The sequence below is a fragment of the Xenopus laevis genome, chromosome 1L (genome assembly GCF_017654675.1).
Source record: "Xenopus laevis strain J_2021 chromosome 1L, Xenopus_laevis_v10.1, whole genome shotgun sequence".
In the NCBI taxonomy this organism is placed as follows: Eukaryota; Metazoa; Chordata; class Amphibia; order Anura; family Pipidae; genus Xenopus; species Xenopus laevis.
In genome coordinates this window covers 10,383,035-10,399,954 of record NC_054371.1, presented here as the reverse complement: position 1 = coordinate 10,399,954, position 16,920 = coordinate 10,383,035, and the positions used below count along the sequence as shown (strand labels likewise).

Sequence of the window (16,920 nt, the reverse complement as noted above, 5' to 3'; positions counted from 1 at the left end):
TGGCAACTAATATAAATCCAAGATTATTCATACTTAAATGATTTAGTTACTACACGTATGGGATCCCTTATCCAAAAACACGTTATCCAGAAAGCGCATCATTACAGGAAGGTCGTCTCCCTTATAGACTCAATTTAAATGAAATAATGGCAATTAAAAAAAAAACGGTTTATTTAACGATTACTGATTATCAGCAGGCTTAGTATGGTGATCCAAATTGTGCAAAAAAAACCCAGCTCCCATACCTGTATATGACTTGATGCTACAAAATACAGAAAGGCTCCTTATCCAGAGGATTCCAAGTTCCAAGCATTTTGTATATGAGATCCCATACATCTATAAAACAAATGCTTAAAAAATAAAATATCTTTTGATTGGCTTTATATTAGTCAGCTGAAAATTAGGGATGCACCGAATCCAGGATTCTGACTTTTTCAGCAGGATCTGGATTCGGGTGAATCCTTCTGCCTGGCCAAACCAAATCCAAATTTGCATATGCAAATTAGGGGCAGGGAGGGAAATTGCGTGACTTTTTGCCACAAAACAAGGAAGTAAAAATGTTTTCCACTTTCCACCCTTAATTTGCATATGCAAATTCAGTTCGGTATTCGCCAAATCTTTTGTGAGGGATTCGGGGGTTAGGCCGAATCCAAAATAGTGGATTTGGTGCATCCCTACTGAAAATTAAATCAGAGGTATAGATGAGCATAGTGGCCATACTCTATAAGCATATTTAAATATTTATAAAAAGGCTGGGAATAAAGTGGGAAAATGGAAACTGGGGTGAATGAAGAGAAGGAAATTAAAATGATCTTGGTGAGTGTAAGGGAAAGTGTCAGAGGAGGGAAATAGGAAGGAACAAATGAGAGACAGGAATCACATCTGAGTTTGGAAGCTGTTATTATGGGGTAAAGGCCATATAATTTAGGGGTGTATCTTTCAGTGGGAACTGTGCACAGATATCTTATGTTACTGATAAATTACAAGCATGCATGCTGATGAAGCACCCAATAGCACAAAACGCGTCAGGAGGGAGTGGCTCTAACACAAGGTAGGCAGGCTGGGGGGTGACACTGCATTGTGGTGTGTTGTGTTAAAATGCCTTGTAAGGCTCTACTAATGTTAATTGTATAATGGTTGCATTGCACTAATAAAGGTTTTAAGTGAGATACTGTGCATGCTTGTAATTTATAAGTTATCATGGGAAACAATGAAGAAGAAATAGAGAAAGGAAAAAGCTTTATAAGAGGGTAAAGGTTAGCTGGAAGGTGGGATGGTTTACCTGTGAGATGAAGGTTAGCGAATATAGATGGAGACAATTGGAAGACTGAACAGAATATATGTTATATCAGAGAGGAGGTGACTATATTATAAAGATTGGGCAAGAGACTGATTTATGAGAATGGTAACTGTTTTCTATGCAGTTCTACATGTCCATGAACATCAAGGTGGCTCTGATAGGTCTGGAAGTCTGGACAGAGAGGGATCAATGTGAAGTAAACGATGATGCCAATGACAGCCTGAAGTCCTTCTTACAGTGGAAGCAAAAGTTGAGGTCTCGGAAGAAGCATGATAACGCGCAGCTAATTACGTGAGTATTGGCCATTCCTCTCTCTGTATAATGGGAGTGCTGGCAATGTTTCCAATTACAATCTCTGTGTTATAGAGGGGTGACATTTAAAGGAACAACCATCGGGATGGCACCACTGGAGGGCATGTGCACTGCTGAGAACTCGGGTGGAGTCAGTATGGTAAGTAATACCTATACTATACCTATTGCCATATGTAGTTGCAGCAGCAACTTTACAATCCCACTGTTCAACCAGGAAAGTTTCAGATAAGCAGGGCATGAGCCAAATAATAAGGTGCAGTTGTTACCCAGTTCACATTATGGACCTCTTCTAGGATCACTCCGAAAATGCAATTGGAGCTGCTGCAACGATGGCTCATGAAATTGGACACAATTTTGGAATGAGTCACGACGATGGTTGCTGTGTGGAAGCCACTCCAGAACAAGGAGGCTGTATCATGGCTGCTGCTACTGGGTGAGTAAATGTGTTATACAGAATACATGTGACCTGTATTGTAACAGGACTGTGGTTATAGCAGATAAATGACTCCCTCTTTCTTAGGCACCCTTTCCCTCGCAAGTTCAGCTCGTGCAGTCAGAAGCAGCTGATGAGTTATTTTCAGAAGGGGGGCGGAATGTGCCTATTCAACATGCCAAACACCAAGGATCTGGTAATGGGGAAGAAGTGTGGAAATGGGTTTCTGGAGGAAGGAGAGCAGTGTGACTGTGGGGAACCAGAGGTGAGTTTGTGCCATTGTTTTTGGATCAGGTGCATCACTATGTCCCGTATACATCTTGCTCTGTATGTGACTGGTTGTTCCTGTTTCTTATTGACAGGAATGCACAAATTCCTGCTGCAATGCAAATAACTGCACTTTAAAAGCTGGCGCCCAGTGTGCTCACGGCGAGTGTTGCCAAGATTGTAAGGTAAGTGACCACTCATGTTTGTAAAGACATTTAGCAAGTGGAGCCTTTGCCTGCACCACATCAGCCTAATTCTAGTATTGGAAGGCTAACATGAGATTTATGCTGCTTAATTGTGTTTTCCAGCTTAAAAGTGCTGGGACCCAGTGCCGGGAAATGGCTGGATCCTGTGACCTTCCGGAATTCTGCACGGGGGATGCCCCTTCCTGTCCCTCCAATGTGTATAAGCTGGATGGGTCCTTATGTGCTGACGGGAATGCATACTGTTACAATGGCATGTGCCTCACTCACCAGCAGCAGTGTATCCATCTCTGGGGTTCAGGTAACGTTCCCGTCACATTCTGGATAACAGCAGACATAAGATGACATTGTGCTTGGTCTGTACATATCTGTGGTGTACCACTAGGGTTCTGTGCTGAATGTTCTAACAACACATTTGTAATACTGGTAAAGTAGCGCTACTAATGGGTAAAGTGAATTTATTTATAAGTCTGGGGCTATACCATGGATTAAATGCCAAGTATTGCCATTGTCCCCTATTTCCTGGAAATTGTACAGCAAATGCACTGTATCTTATCATAATACTCTATTAACTGCTTGTATGTATGGACATGAGGTTATGACTGTGTTTATTGTGTTATGTCTCAGCCTTACACCAACTCACTAGTTTGTGTATTGCTCCCTGAACAGGAGCAGTGGTTGCCCCTAATTTCTGCTTCCAAGATGTGAACAAAGCCGGAGATCAGTATGGAAACTGCGGCAAGAATGGAAGAGGACAATTTGTGAAGTGTACATCCCGGTAAGTAAGGAAGAAATAAAAGTCTATCAGTCTATCCTGTTTAACTTATCTAAACACTGCATACCTGATCCAGAGGAAGGCCAACAAACCTGGCCCATATGATAGCCAAAGATCTAATGGGGTTATGATCAGTTCCTGCTGAAAAAGGCCGAATCCCGAACCGAATCCTGGATTTGTTGCAACCCTAATGATTTGTACGAGTGATATGCTGACCAGCCCGATACCCTCGGGTCAGGAGGGTTCGGGCCAACCTCAGCACACCACTTGCCAGTCGCGGGCCTTACTCTGCCGGCTTCCGCCTTTATAAAGATGTGTCTGTCCCGCCCCTTTTGTGATGTCATCAGTGGGTGGGGCGGCACTGGTTTATAAAAAGAGGGATGAAGGTTGGATGCAGGTCAAGTTTTTCTCAACCCACACATCACTAATTTGTACAGCTATAGAAGAAAAGGTGAGAATACACTTATGACTCGTGTAGAAGAGAAAGTGAGGAAGAGTCTTGAAATAGTGATTATTGTTTGGCAGAGACGCTAAGTGTGGAAAAATCCAGTGCCAGACCAGCTCAGAAAAGCCAAGGGACCCCAGTATGGTCAAAGTGGACAACACCATCATTATTAATGGGTACAAGATGAAGTGTCAGGGGGTACATGCCTACTCCATGCAAGAAGAGGAAGGTGACCCGGGGCTTGTGATGACTGGGACCAAGTGTGGAGACGGCATGGTGAGTCAGCCTGGCAGCTTTCCAGGTGTTATTGTGAATTATGGTTTTTGTAATACTAGGGATAGATATCCTTGTGAGATCCACTTTTTATAATTGCAAATTTGTAAAAGTTATTTTTTTATTTTCCTAATAATAAAAGGATAGTTTCACCATCTAAAACACTTAACACTAAAACATAATTTCTGAAAACACAGGACATATAGATTATTTATACTACGTGGTTAGTTCATAGAATCATCTTAAAAACTGTTTCCAAAGAGTAAGCTGGACATACAAGCTTTACAATTTGGGCATATACTGTTACCCTTATTCAAACAAAAGGTCTGAAAAGAGGCATAGAGTAACAGAGGTAAGGCAAGGGTAAGGGCAGAACATACTTTATGTGACCACACCAGGGATAGTTGTTTTGATATCCTTCCAGCCAAACATGTGCCATATCTGTTGTATAATCTGATAACTCACTTATACAGCTACATAGCAGTGATTCGCTCATTTGAGTGGAAGTAAATGGGACTGCAGTCCTTTTGAAGCATATCCAAGGAAAAGTATTTTTAAATCACATTCTCTCTTTGGACTGACTACAGTCTAATTGTAATGGTTGGCACCCTAAAGTCAGACCAGAGGCCAAGCACCCTGGTCTTGGCTCGTGCTTCCGCCTGTAGCAGCCGCCTTTGGCCTCGGGAGGAGCTCTCAGCTACTCAGATGCCGCCAGGTCTTATAACAAGAGGTGCAAGACGAAAGGTTCTGACCAGGCAGAAGGGGCACAACGGTATAGCAAAGTCTTTGGGCAGAAGGTCAAGGTACAAGGCAATAGGCAGAATCCTAATCAGGACAGGCCGAGTCGAGGCAGGCAGAATACAACGAAGTCAGGCAGGCAAGGGCCAAACCAGGAAATCAAGCCGAAGGGTTAAACAGGAACAGAGTCGGATATCAGGCAAGGGTAAGATTTCAGAATGTAGAATCGTCAGGAACAGGCAGGGGTCACAACAGGTAATCAAAAGCAGGTTTCAGGAACAGAATAGCAAAAGCTAAGCACCAGGAACAAACTCCTATAACGGGCAAAGTGAAAATCCAAACTGTGCCTTTAAATACTTTAAAATTTCACGCCACTGCACACTGACGTCACACGCCAGCGCGCATACACCTTTAAAAAATGAACACGCGCCCTAAGGGGAGCCGGCACAGGAACAGACTGGACGCATGCCAGGGGCACACCACTAGACCACCAGGGTAAGCTGATTTTATTACACTAATGAAATCACAGGATGGTTGGTTGAAAGTGGTTTCCTGTACCCATCGATGCACTATTGATAAGGCAGTAAGTTCATTAAGATCAGGATGAAAACTAAGAAATAAATAAACCCAAATCTGTACAGTTTTGAACAGAAACAGAACAAGTAATACTACGAAACAGCAGGGGAAGTCAATGGCTGCCACTCAGAGGCATATATTAATTGTCAGATTCAGTGAAGCAAGGGCTGATGTTACTAAGAAAAGTGCCACATATTATATTGCCGCTATTTAACTAAATCATCACTAAACATGAATTTAATGTTTTCAATTATTTGGCCATAGAAGATTTTGCCCAGGATTGGGCAAGCAGAAAGACCATTAAAAAATTGCTTGTGGGCATAATGAAATATGTGGTGGGAAAGTTTATTTCGGCAATAGTTATACCACTGTTTCCCTGCACTGAGAACAATTTGTGCCCCTCAGGATCCCTGTGATGGGATTTCATGAATTGGTTGTGGTTCTTAGTTGTCTTTGTGTGTTAGATATGGAGAGTTCATTTGAATTGTGGGTAGCCAATGGCTAACTCTAGAACCTTCTGTGCTTGCAGGTATGTAAAGATCGTCGCTGTCAGAATGCCTCCTTCTTTGAGCTGGACCAGTGTGTTTCTAAATGTAATGGACATGGGGTAAGTGAAATGTTATAGCAAAGAACAGAAATGCAATCATTTAGTAGTGCCAACACAGTGTAAAGTACACCTGTAGTGCTGGAGAAATACACAATGTGCAAAAGCTGAGCAACTGTAGCTGTAAAAATGCATTTATTTTATGGGGGGGGGGTTCACTTGTAAATGAGGCCAATACAATCAAACTCGCCAAACAACACTTCCATATATTTAACTTGAAGTCAGAATTTTTCATTCATCTTTACATTTGGAAAGGGTAAGCAGATTCTGCTGGCGGTGAGTTCAGAAGCCTATAGAGAAGGAAAGCCATTGTAGAGCTCCCACTTACTTGTATGAAAATGCTAAATAAGTGCAACAAGCTATACCTTCATACTCTACCTCATTTACCTTGCTTATTTCTGATCTTGCCCACTCCCACACCTTATGTCTAATTCCCTTCCTCTTTAGATTGTAAGCTCTTTTGCACAGGGCCTTCCTCCCCTTTGGTACTGTCGTTATGTACGAAACTCTGTATGTTCTATCTATGTAATTCATGTGATCTCTTTGTATAAACATATTTATTATACAACACTGCGCAATATGTTGGTGCTCTAAAAATACATGGCAATAATAATTCTAACAACTATGTTAATATTACATTTTTGTGAGGCTGGGAGTGTGATAGGTAGTGGAAAGGATAAGGAAGCCTTCCATCCAATTCCATTGAGAGCCACTAGAGGTCATCAGGTTACCATGAATTGTGTAAAAAACGTTTCATAGGATTTTTGCTGTGTAAAATAACATTTCTAACACCCCATGCTTGGCACAAGAAGTGAAGTAGAGCTTATTTGTTTAAGCACAACTCCTTTGCCTAAGCCCAAGAATCTGGGTTATTGTATTATGGATTCATTTATTACTTGGGCATCGCAAATACGACAGAATGGCAAACTAAATAATTCAATTTATTATTTCATTTGGAGTAGTTAATTACAAATAAGTTAATTACAAAGCATTGCCTCTTGTTAATGCAGATTAAGACATATGGATGGCATTTTCTAGCTGTTTGGTTTTAAAGAAATGAGCTATGAACTTAGTAACTGTGAAACTGTAGCTAATGTCTAGTACTTTTTTGTGTCCCTGCTCATAATCCATAGTCACCGATCTGCTTATTTCCAACAGGTCTGTAACAGCAACAGAAACTGCCATTGTGATTCAGGCTGGGCCCCTCCCTACTGTGACAAACCTGGCCCCGGTGGTAGTCAAGACAGTGGTCCAGCACCCAGTGACCGTAAGTTGGGTTCTACTGACTCTAGGAACTGTTTGGGTCACCCTTTATATATTACATACATTCTTATGAACCCACAAGTGCATCACTTTCTCTCGCTATTGACAATGTACTTACACAACCATTTGTGGGGTTATTGTGTTGTCTCATGTGGTTGCACGAGATTTGTTGTATTGACCTTTGTGTGCTTACTTCTCAGTCCCTGTAGGTGTCACTATTTTCTTGGTTATCCTGTTCCTTGTTCTGCTGCTGGCCCTGGCATTTGCGATGGTCTACTGGTACCGAAAACCAGGTTCTCTTCTGAACAGGTGGCTGATGAAGAGCAAAGCAAAATGCAGGTAAAAAAGGGTGTGTTTATGTTGAATGCAGGAAAGCAAGGCAGTCTACTCTGCAAACCCTATGTTGATATGAGTATTTAAGGGAGATGATAGTGGGGGGAAAGGCAAGTAACTGCAAATTTTATTAACTGCATCCACTGCAGATTTTCTCTAGGGTATAACAAATGCATGAGTAATCTATTACTGTGTTTTTTTAAATCCAAAATGTATATATAGTAAAAGTGTAAAAACAATATTGTAATAACATATTGTATTTATACAGCTTATGCAAAGCCACCCAACCAAAGGCAAACAGAGCATATTCAAGTAGGATTTTCACCCTCCGTAATATCTCCTATCCGGTTAAATCCACCAGCAAAGAAACTGTAAGTAGTTTGACTAACAAATTCAGACAGTAGCGTGCTGTTTGGGGGTATTTCCAGCTATTGATTGTTGCTAATTAATACTGGATATAAAATAATATATGTCATTATTTATCATTTATTACCAATTTTTTCCTTCAGCGCTCACGGGACATTTTCCAAGGAAAGACCACTGCTGCTCAAAACAGTTCTCAGCCTGTTAACGTTGTGCGCCCTCTTCGTCCGGCTCCCAGCCCAGTGATCCAACATGGAGTACAGGTGAAGCCTCTTAGGCCTCCTCCTCCTCCAATGAAACCATCCCCAATTCTGCCAGCAAAAGAACAAACTGTTCATGTCAAGCTGCTACCTCCCAAGAAGCCTCTACCTTCTTGCCCCATTAGGACGCAGCAGGTAACTGATGTTTGAACTTGTTCCTTGGTCAATGATGTCTCCGTAACTGTGCAGCTTGTATGGAATATGATTATAACTGTGACTACATTGAGGTTACTGTATAACTGAATGTCAGGCTACTGTTAAGTAAGAAAAGGTTTCTTGTAGACCAGGGGTGCCCAAGATGTTGATCGCGGTCTACCAGTCTATCATGTTAACGTTTCTGGTAGACCTCGGAATCAATAGTCACTTGTAAAAATAAATAGTTGCGCGTAAAGAAAGTCACGTGCCCATAGCATTCAATGCATAAAAAAAAAAAGTCACCATCCTGCTATGAGTTCTTAAAGGAAAACTATACCCCCCAAACAATGTAGGTCTCTATTAAAAGATACTGAGTAAACAGCTCATGTGTAAAACCCTGCTTCATGTAAATGAACCAGTTCTGCCTTTTGCTTCCTCACTTCTTCCTGTTACAGTTAGTGTTGTAGTATTTCTGGTCAGGTGATCTCTGAGGCAGCACAGATAGAGTCACAAAATGGTGGTTCAAGGCAAGAGATGTAAAAGGGCAATATTTATGTAAATATATATTCCAGTTTGGTAAGATTCTTTAATATGTCATTCAATTTGATATAAACCATCCATTGCTTAAGTACTCATTTTGGGGGTATAGTTTTCCTTTAAGGAAGATTTCCTGATGGTGTCAGGTGATAAGAGTAGATTGCAAGGTGACAAAGGGCATCCCCATTGTAGACTATACTGTACACGCATGCTGTATATAGTATGCAACAAACCTATTTTCTTATTACCCATTTCATGGCAGTCATGCAGGTATTTTAAAGAGAATTCCTGAGTTTTTAACCTCTTTCTTTTTGTGCTCAGTTGAACCCACCTTCTAAACCACTGCCGGTGACTCCTGCTCACAAAGAGCCACTCTTGGTATTGACACCTGCCACACATAAGCCTCCCATCACCAACTCTGCTACCCAGCTTAAAGGGCCACACAGGTGAGTTCTACAAGGGCCAAAGTCAGTCATCCATATTTAGGAGTCTGTGTTGCAGTAACTGCATTAGTCTGCATTGCGAGCCATTGAAACTGCTCTCAGCCAACAGTCAAGTTGATGATGAATCAAATGATAATTCTCTGCCATTTGTCAGTAGAGATTTATATTATACAGTTACTCAGAACTGACCCTCCATTGACTTGAATGATAATCCCCTGGGCCCAAACAGAGAACCTGTGGGTCAGCCAATAATGGCTAGAGTAATGTGAGCATGACCATCAAGTGCGTCAGCAGAGTCCTGGCAATTACCATTCAAACCAATGGAAGGGCATATCAAGTAGAAGTAACCGGACTTGCTGAGCATTTTTCACAACTCATCCGAGCAGCTTTTTCAGTTCAACTGACTGGTACAGGAAGTCCTTGACATGCAAAGTCTTCCAACAATGCAATCAATTGACATTCACAGTGGTTGTGAATGCTTGTGAGTTTACCGTAATAGAATTACCACGGTGTCATGCAATGCAAAGAGGCAGGTGCTACCCGTGAGAGTTGCATGAATGGAGTGTGTGAACTTTTGTGAAGCCACTGGGGTAAAAATGTTAGAACAGCACTGTATGTAGCATACAGGTGGTGTTGAAGGTCCCCTCCTCTGTAAAGGGATGGTTTCTCTGCCTTAACATTAATAGCCTTTTTTTACACCTCGTTCAAGTCAGCTGTCTTCTCTGTCCAAAATGTGAACATTGCTATCTTCAAAGGAGTATCCCTTGTCTTTTAGATGTAGAAAGACAGCGAAGTCTTTCCCTGAAGAGTTTACCCTCCTATGCTGAGCCATTTGCTTGGGGAGCAGTTGTTTAGTCTCCCCAATGTATAGATCTGTGCATTCCCTACACTGGACTGCATATACCACATTGCTTTGTTTTTCTTTTGGTGTTGGATCCTTGGGGTGTACCAGTTTTTGTCCCAGTTTGTTGCTTCCTGTACCCGTCAGTTGAACTAAGTAAAACTGCTTGGATGAGTAGGGAAACTAGGGTTCCAGGATTCGGTTTGGTATTCGCCAGTATTTGGCCTTTTTCAGCAGGATTTGGATTTGGCTGAATCCTCGTGCCTGGCCAAACCAAATTCAAATCCTCAAAATCTTGTGAATTTTTGTCACAAAACAAAGAATAGATTTTCACTCCCTCAACCTGATTTGCACATACAAATTAGGGTTTGGTTTCTGTACGGTATTCAGCTGTATCTTTCACAAAGGATTGTGGGGTTTGTCAAATCCAAAATAGTGGATTCGATGCATCCCTAAGTGAAACGTCTTCAATGATTACTCAGCAAGACCAGTTGCTTTAGATTGACTTCCACTAGATATACCGTGACCTGAATGAAAACCTTCATAGACAATGGAAGGGCAACTCCGAGGGTTTGTCCAAATGTTTTTTTAAGGAGTATAGTGTGTAATCTGTCATTGCTACATTTTTTTTAGGAATTCTGTCTATTGTATAAATTGTTATAAATTATTTATAACAAAAGTAGGTAACCAGTAGCAAATAGACAACATGATAAATTCTTTTTTATTAAGGCTTTTAGGTTATTTATACATACAGAAGTAAACCGCCATATTGCTTACCTTGGCTGACTTCGCTAGTAATCACCATATAATGGTCAAAATAAACTGCAGTGTTTTGCCAAACTATTGTAGCAGCATCATACTTATTTTTGCTTGGTTTTTGTGTTTCAGGCCAATTCAAGGGGGCAAGGTTCAAGCTGCTGCTGCTGCCTTCCTTCAGAGAAAATAACAGAGTATAAAAACTAGGGATTCGTATCTGAATATTTGCACTAGAAGGCAAATGCTGTCAGGCTTGGAGCACACATCCAGGGGAAGAGATTGGTCATCTATGGCCCTGGCCGACTGTCTTCGACTGAGAAAAAGAACTTCTGTTCTTGAGTCATCTCACATGTATGGTACTCACTGAATCCCAATGGCTGTATACTGGAGTATACTGGAGTCCCAATATTGTTACGCCTCTTAGCTGCTGAAGGCATTATTTCCTTAACCTTCTTCTGGAACATTTTGTTGAGTTATATACATTTATCCAACTATAAAAGCTTCATTTTGGGCAGTAATTCTGATGAATTCTTACTGTATTCTGTTATTCTCTGACCTATATTAGTAATTACGAGAACTTGAACATTGACTTTAGTTCACGATTTCTTCAAACGTTCCTTAAAATCATCAAGTGCCACACACCGCCACGTTTTCTTACAGGCCACTTTGGATCCATGTTACATTGGAAAGCTCAGCGAGTGTTCAACAGCTTTTCATTAGAAAAAAGATAGGTGCCAAATAATATTGTATTTTGTAAAGTGCCCTTTGTTGTCTGTCTCAAAGGCAAAATGCAAGCATTGCCAGTGGTCATGAGGCCCAGAGAAGATCCCGTAGCGCATAGCTTATTTGTGCAATACCCTGGAGGTAGATGTAAGTACTGGAACCAATTGGGCCTTAAGGTTTCATGTTGGTTAAAAAAACCAAACCTGTGGAAATTCAGCCTGTTATGTAATATGTATCTTCGTGGCATTAGAATAACCTGTACCATTAACAAAGAGGCACTTTAAAGCAATTCCAGTTGAATACTTCCGGATATGCCATAATCAGTCCAAATGCCACAATATCGAACAAATACATCCTGCTTATCGATGGACTCTATGCTTCTGACTCGGACCCAGCTTGGCCTGCCCTTCCTTTTTTGAAACAGGTGGTGAAACCATAACGGAGAAAAGTTGCTACCATAGCTTGTCAGGGTGGAACACTCTGCAAGATGCCACCATAATTACTGGAGCCTTTTGGCTGCATGACTTCAGGCATTGTTTGACGAATGTTTATCCAGTGCAATATGTCCTGTAAATCCATCAGGGTGCCTTATTTGCAAGCATGCACTGACTGTTTGATACCTTGTACCTTCGTGCACACTGTTGGACAATCTTATTATACTGCATTAATTGTACTGCTTTTTTCTATGATCATGGTAGCCTTGCCTTAGTCATGCCCAGCACTCAGTTTAAGATGTAAATGACATAAAGGACTAGACAGTTCAGAAAATGCATTTGTGGCAACATTTCCAGATTTAGAGAAAACATTCCCAGCAATTCACTTGTGCTAGAAGAAACAGAGCAGGTAGCAGGATAACCTGTAATCTTAAACTGACCATACACACACCATAAAATTGTATGAAAGTACTATGGATCTATCGGTTGCTTTGACAGCCATATCTGCCAGTGTATGGTGCATTATTGGGTACTGCAGCTCCTCTTCACCTCCTGCTGTTCTGAGGTTGCAGGCTCATCATGTTTGGCCCCTTATACAGTATCCGACTGTCCAGTCATTCTGGTTTTCTGCTGCCACCTACTGTCCCGAATAGATACTTTTCTATTAAAGTTAAACTGCATGAAATATTTTCCTTTACCCCTAATTTATATATTCAGAATGACTTTGTGTCTCCATATTTTAGCATTAATTTTATGTTACCCCCAAATATGGGGTTTGGAAAGAATAGTATAATGGTTTGTTGTTTGTGCAGAACTTTCCTTTTTTCTGTTATATTTACATGTAAGTAGGAGCTGCCAGATAACATTCATCACTGTGGCATATTGTTTAGTCTTCAGTAGAACAGCACCTCACACTGCTGATAAACACTTTGCTTTGATGTCTATAGATGATGTCACACCAAAGGGAGACAATATGATATCATATCATAATCACTTATATGTTACATTAAATATGTAGAAAGGAAATGTTCTGCACCTACAGGAAGCTATAGATAAATACCCTGTAGCTATTGATTTGGTGCTGAGAGTTATAGTTCTACAACAACTTGGGGGGTGCAGTTTACCCATGTCTGCTTTGCACTCTATTTAAAAGAACATACATGAACATAAAACCTTTTTATTTAAGAGTATTTTTACCAATTAACAATAGTATAGCCTTTTAACATGGATAGAAGGAGACAAGCCATATTTTCCTCATAGCCGCTGAGTGCTGGGTTCAGGAAGCCATCTGTATGCAGTGGTGAGCGGAGATGCTGGGAGTTATAAAAATATGCCCAGTGCCTTAAGGTGGCCATAGATGTAGAGATCGACAAACAAGCAGATCTCTCCCTGATATGCCCACATTGAAGTGGGCGATAGGCTGATCCGATCGTGGGCCCTAGCGCCTAACAATCGGATCAGAACGGAGGCCAAACGGGTGGTCGGATCACGGGACAGGATCAACGTAAAGATGCGCCCGAGATCTGACGGTATTTTCTTACCTGCCAATTGGCATGTGGCCGACTTTTGGCCAGTTATCGATCGGGAAAGCCCGTCAGGGGGGCTCTACACACGGGCAGATAAGCTGCCGACTTGGTCTGACGGCAGCTTTTATCGGCCCGTTTATGGGGGCCTTTAGACTCCCTCCTTTTTGAGAGTCACTGGGTTAGTGAGGGGGCCAAGTCAATGCACAGGGTTTGGACGAAACTGTCAGCTTTACCCCTCTCTTTTGGCTCCTTCATGCTCCCTTCCCTACTGCACACTGAGCCGATAGCAGCCTTACATTCAAAACAGGTACCCTCATTTTTGAAATATGTTTACAGGGCTCTCACAGACCCCAAAAGTTGTACTCTCTGTTAGCACTCTATTATACGAATGTTATCACTGATGTGATGTACATGATACATTGTATTTTTTTTTAATTTAAATTTGTGGTACTGGCAATGGTATTTAATAAAGAAAGTGCTTTTTTACAGTACAAATGTGTATGGTGTCTTATATATGTATCATATCATTTATTTATTGCTAAAATGATCAAAGAAAGGTGAATTTTGCCTTAATTTCTCCCAATAGGACATGAAAGCTACAAGGGAGATGTTACTAAACAGAGAATGGTTTCACAAGAACAGATATCAAGGAGAGAGTAGTGAAAAAGCCAATGTATAACATTTATATAATAAAAGGAGGGGTTCATAAATATCAGAGTAAGGGTCGCAGTATTTCACTAAGACTTTTTGCCACTCAGGCCAATAAAGATTAGAGGGAGTAAAGAAAAAGTGAAAAAAAGAAACGTTACTAGCTAAACCTTTTTTTGATTTTAAACACAACGTGCCACATTTCCAAAAAAAATTTAACGTCCAGTGGTTGAGGCGGGAACAAAAGGGGTGGGTCGTGATGTAAAGAGGCGGACCATGATGCAAAAGGGGTGGAGCCACGTCACGTCGTGGCCAGAAGGGGAAGAAAAGGTTCGTTTAGAGCGGAGGGCCAGGGGTTTTGTAAAGGGTATTACAAATTTACCGACAGCTACGTGAAATCATTAATACCAGACCCGGCAGGTGTTTTACCGGCTAGGCTGGTAAAATACTGGCCGGGTGGCAACCCTAGTCCCAACTCTGATGGCAGAAGTGAAGTGAATGCAGGAAGTGACGAGAAGAGATCATTGCTAAAGTGTGAAGCATATTGGATATGTCGATTAGGTATTCTATTTCCAAAAGTTTAAATGAGAATTTTAGTCTCATATGTTTTTGGTATATATAGCCTTTTACAACACTCATTTATTGTCTATTTTCCTTCACATATAATACTTGCTGGTGGGGATGTCATATTAAGTTAAGGCAGCGTAACAGCCCCGCTGAGAAACAAGGAGAAAAAATTCGCCTTCCTGTTCTGCCTCTTTTAATATTTCAAACGGGGGTCCCTAACCCAGCAGCCAAAAATCTATTGCTAGGGTAAAATGCATTATAGCAACCAGACAGCTGCCAAAATTCAAAACAGGAAAACTAAATAACTTAAAACACACAAATAAAGGTTAATTGCAAACAGTCTCACAATATCATTGTCCACATACTAAGGGCACATTTACTTAGTTCGAGTGAAGGAACAGAATAAAAAAAACGTTGAATTTCGAATGGTTTTTTTTGGCTACTTCGACCATCGAATTGGCTACTTCGACCTTCGAATCGAACGATTCGAACTAAAAATCGTTTGAATATTCGACCATTCGATAGTCAAAGTACTTTCTCTTTAAAAAAAACTTCGACCCCCTACTTTGCCATCTAAAACCTACCGAACCTAAATGTAAGCCTATGGGGAAGGTCCCCATAGGCTTTGTAAGCTTTTTTTGGTCGAAGAAAAAACGTTCGATCGATGGATTAAAATCCTTCGAATTGAACGAATTAATCGTTCGATCTAGCGATTTTTCGTTCGATCGAACTGTTTGCGGTAAATCCTTCGACTTCGATGTCGAAGGATTTACCTTCTTCAGTCGAATATCGAGGGTTTATTAACCCTTGATATTCGACCCTATGTAAATCCGCCCCTAAAAGTGAATTTAAACGTGAACACTCTACACAGCTCAGAGACCCCATTCTCTGTTTTCCACATTGTTAAATGCTTGTGCCATATGTCAATTTACTAAATAATAAAAAAAACTAGCCTCTTAGTTTTCATTATGGATAAATAACTGGATTTGTGAAAAAATACAACATCTAAATCTCAATTTATCCATAAAATATACTGGAACTGGAACATATTTTCTTATCTGGTGCTCTTTATCTGTTGGAGGTCCTAAGATATAATTTCCTTTATATTTCATGTCAATGTTCCCAATGAGTTGTAGTCAATCAACACACAGTCCTGTGCTGTATTCTGGACATGCTGGAGTTGAAATGGCTAAAATTGTCTCTGTTTTGCATTCATCGATGAATAGGATTAGTATATGAATTTCTTTCCAGTTTGAAGTTGAGCTGCTTTGTTTTAAAAACGCTGGGGCTATGGTTATAATGATAAATGGTGCACTCAGCCTGATGAAGATGAATGAGGCCAGATTTAATTATGGGGGTTAAAAGACTTGTAGTGCTACACATCCTCTGTATTTTATTCTTACTGGGGTTACGAGGCTCTGGGGCTGCCTCTCCTTGTGGTGAGTCATAATCTTGATGTTGATCTTCTCCTGAGAATGTGTGGCTTTCACCACGTGAAACATGTAGATCTACCGGCTTTATTATATGCTGTTGACTACTGATTGTTTGGAAGCAGCCTGGATGCTCTACTGTATTTTTTATCACTTTTTAATAAATGTATTGCATTATTTGTGCTTTTATTCTCTATATAGTGCATGTGGCACCTCACTGCTGAAGATGGATTTAGTCCCAGTTTTGTGAAATTGGTTGAGGAGCTTGAATATAAATTTAAGTCTGTTGAGTAGGCGAGACTCACCATTTGCTTGTTGGAGAAGCATCTGTATTGGGTCACTCTTGTACTTATACACCAACACACTACAGGTATGGGACCTGTGGTTTTCCGAATAACGGGTCTTTCTGTAATTTGAATCTTCATACCTTAAGTCTACTAGAAAATCATGTAAACATTAAATAAACCCAATAGGCTGGTTTTGCCTCCAATAAGGATTAATTATATCTTAGTTGGGATCAAGTACAAGCGACTGTTTTATTATTACACAGAAAAAGGAAATCATTTTTTAACATTTGGATTATTTGATTATAATGGAGTCTATGGGAGACGGGGATTCTGTAATTCGGAACTTTCTGGATAACGGGTTTCCGGATAACGGATCCCATACCTGTACCACTTCATTTTCTAAATACTTCACAGCTGTAAAATTAACCTTCCCTTTAAAGGGGAGATT

The 16,920-nt window shown here is 40.7% G+C and overlaps 1 protein-coding gene across 1 annotated transcript in view; it reads left to right on the top strand.

Annotated features, from left to right (window-relative positions):
- Positions 1 to 11,375, top strand: part of adam33.L (ADAM metallopeptidase domain 33 L homeolog) — a gene marked incomplete at its 3' end in the record, with an annotated part of 65,046 nt that extends 53,671 nt beyond the window's left edge. Inside the window, 15 exon segments of the mRNA NM_001087445.1 lie at positions 1,425 to 1,591; positions 1,667 to 1,751; positions 1,906 to 2,045; positions 2,133 to 2,310; positions 2,408 to 2,497; positions 2,621 to 2,816; positions 3,185 to 3,293; positions 3,816 to 4,011; positions 5,852 to 5,929; positions 7,085 to 7,193; positions 7,390 to 7,528; positions 7,791 to 7,893; positions 8,032 to 8,280; positions 9,139 to 9,263; positions 10,990 to 11,375. Coding sequence (NP_001080914.1) covers positions 1,425 to 1,591; positions 1,667 to 1,751; positions 1,906 to 2,045; positions 2,133 to 2,310; positions 2,408 to 2,497; positions 2,621 to 2,816; positions 3,185 to 3,293; positions 3,816 to 4,011; positions 5,852 to 5,929; positions 7,085 to 7,193; positions 7,390 to 7,528; positions 7,791 to 7,893; positions 8,032 to 8,280; positions 9,139 to 9,263; positions 10,990 to 11,047 — 2,022 coding nt within the window.
- Positions 11,376 to 16,920: the final 5,545 nt, after the last annotated feature.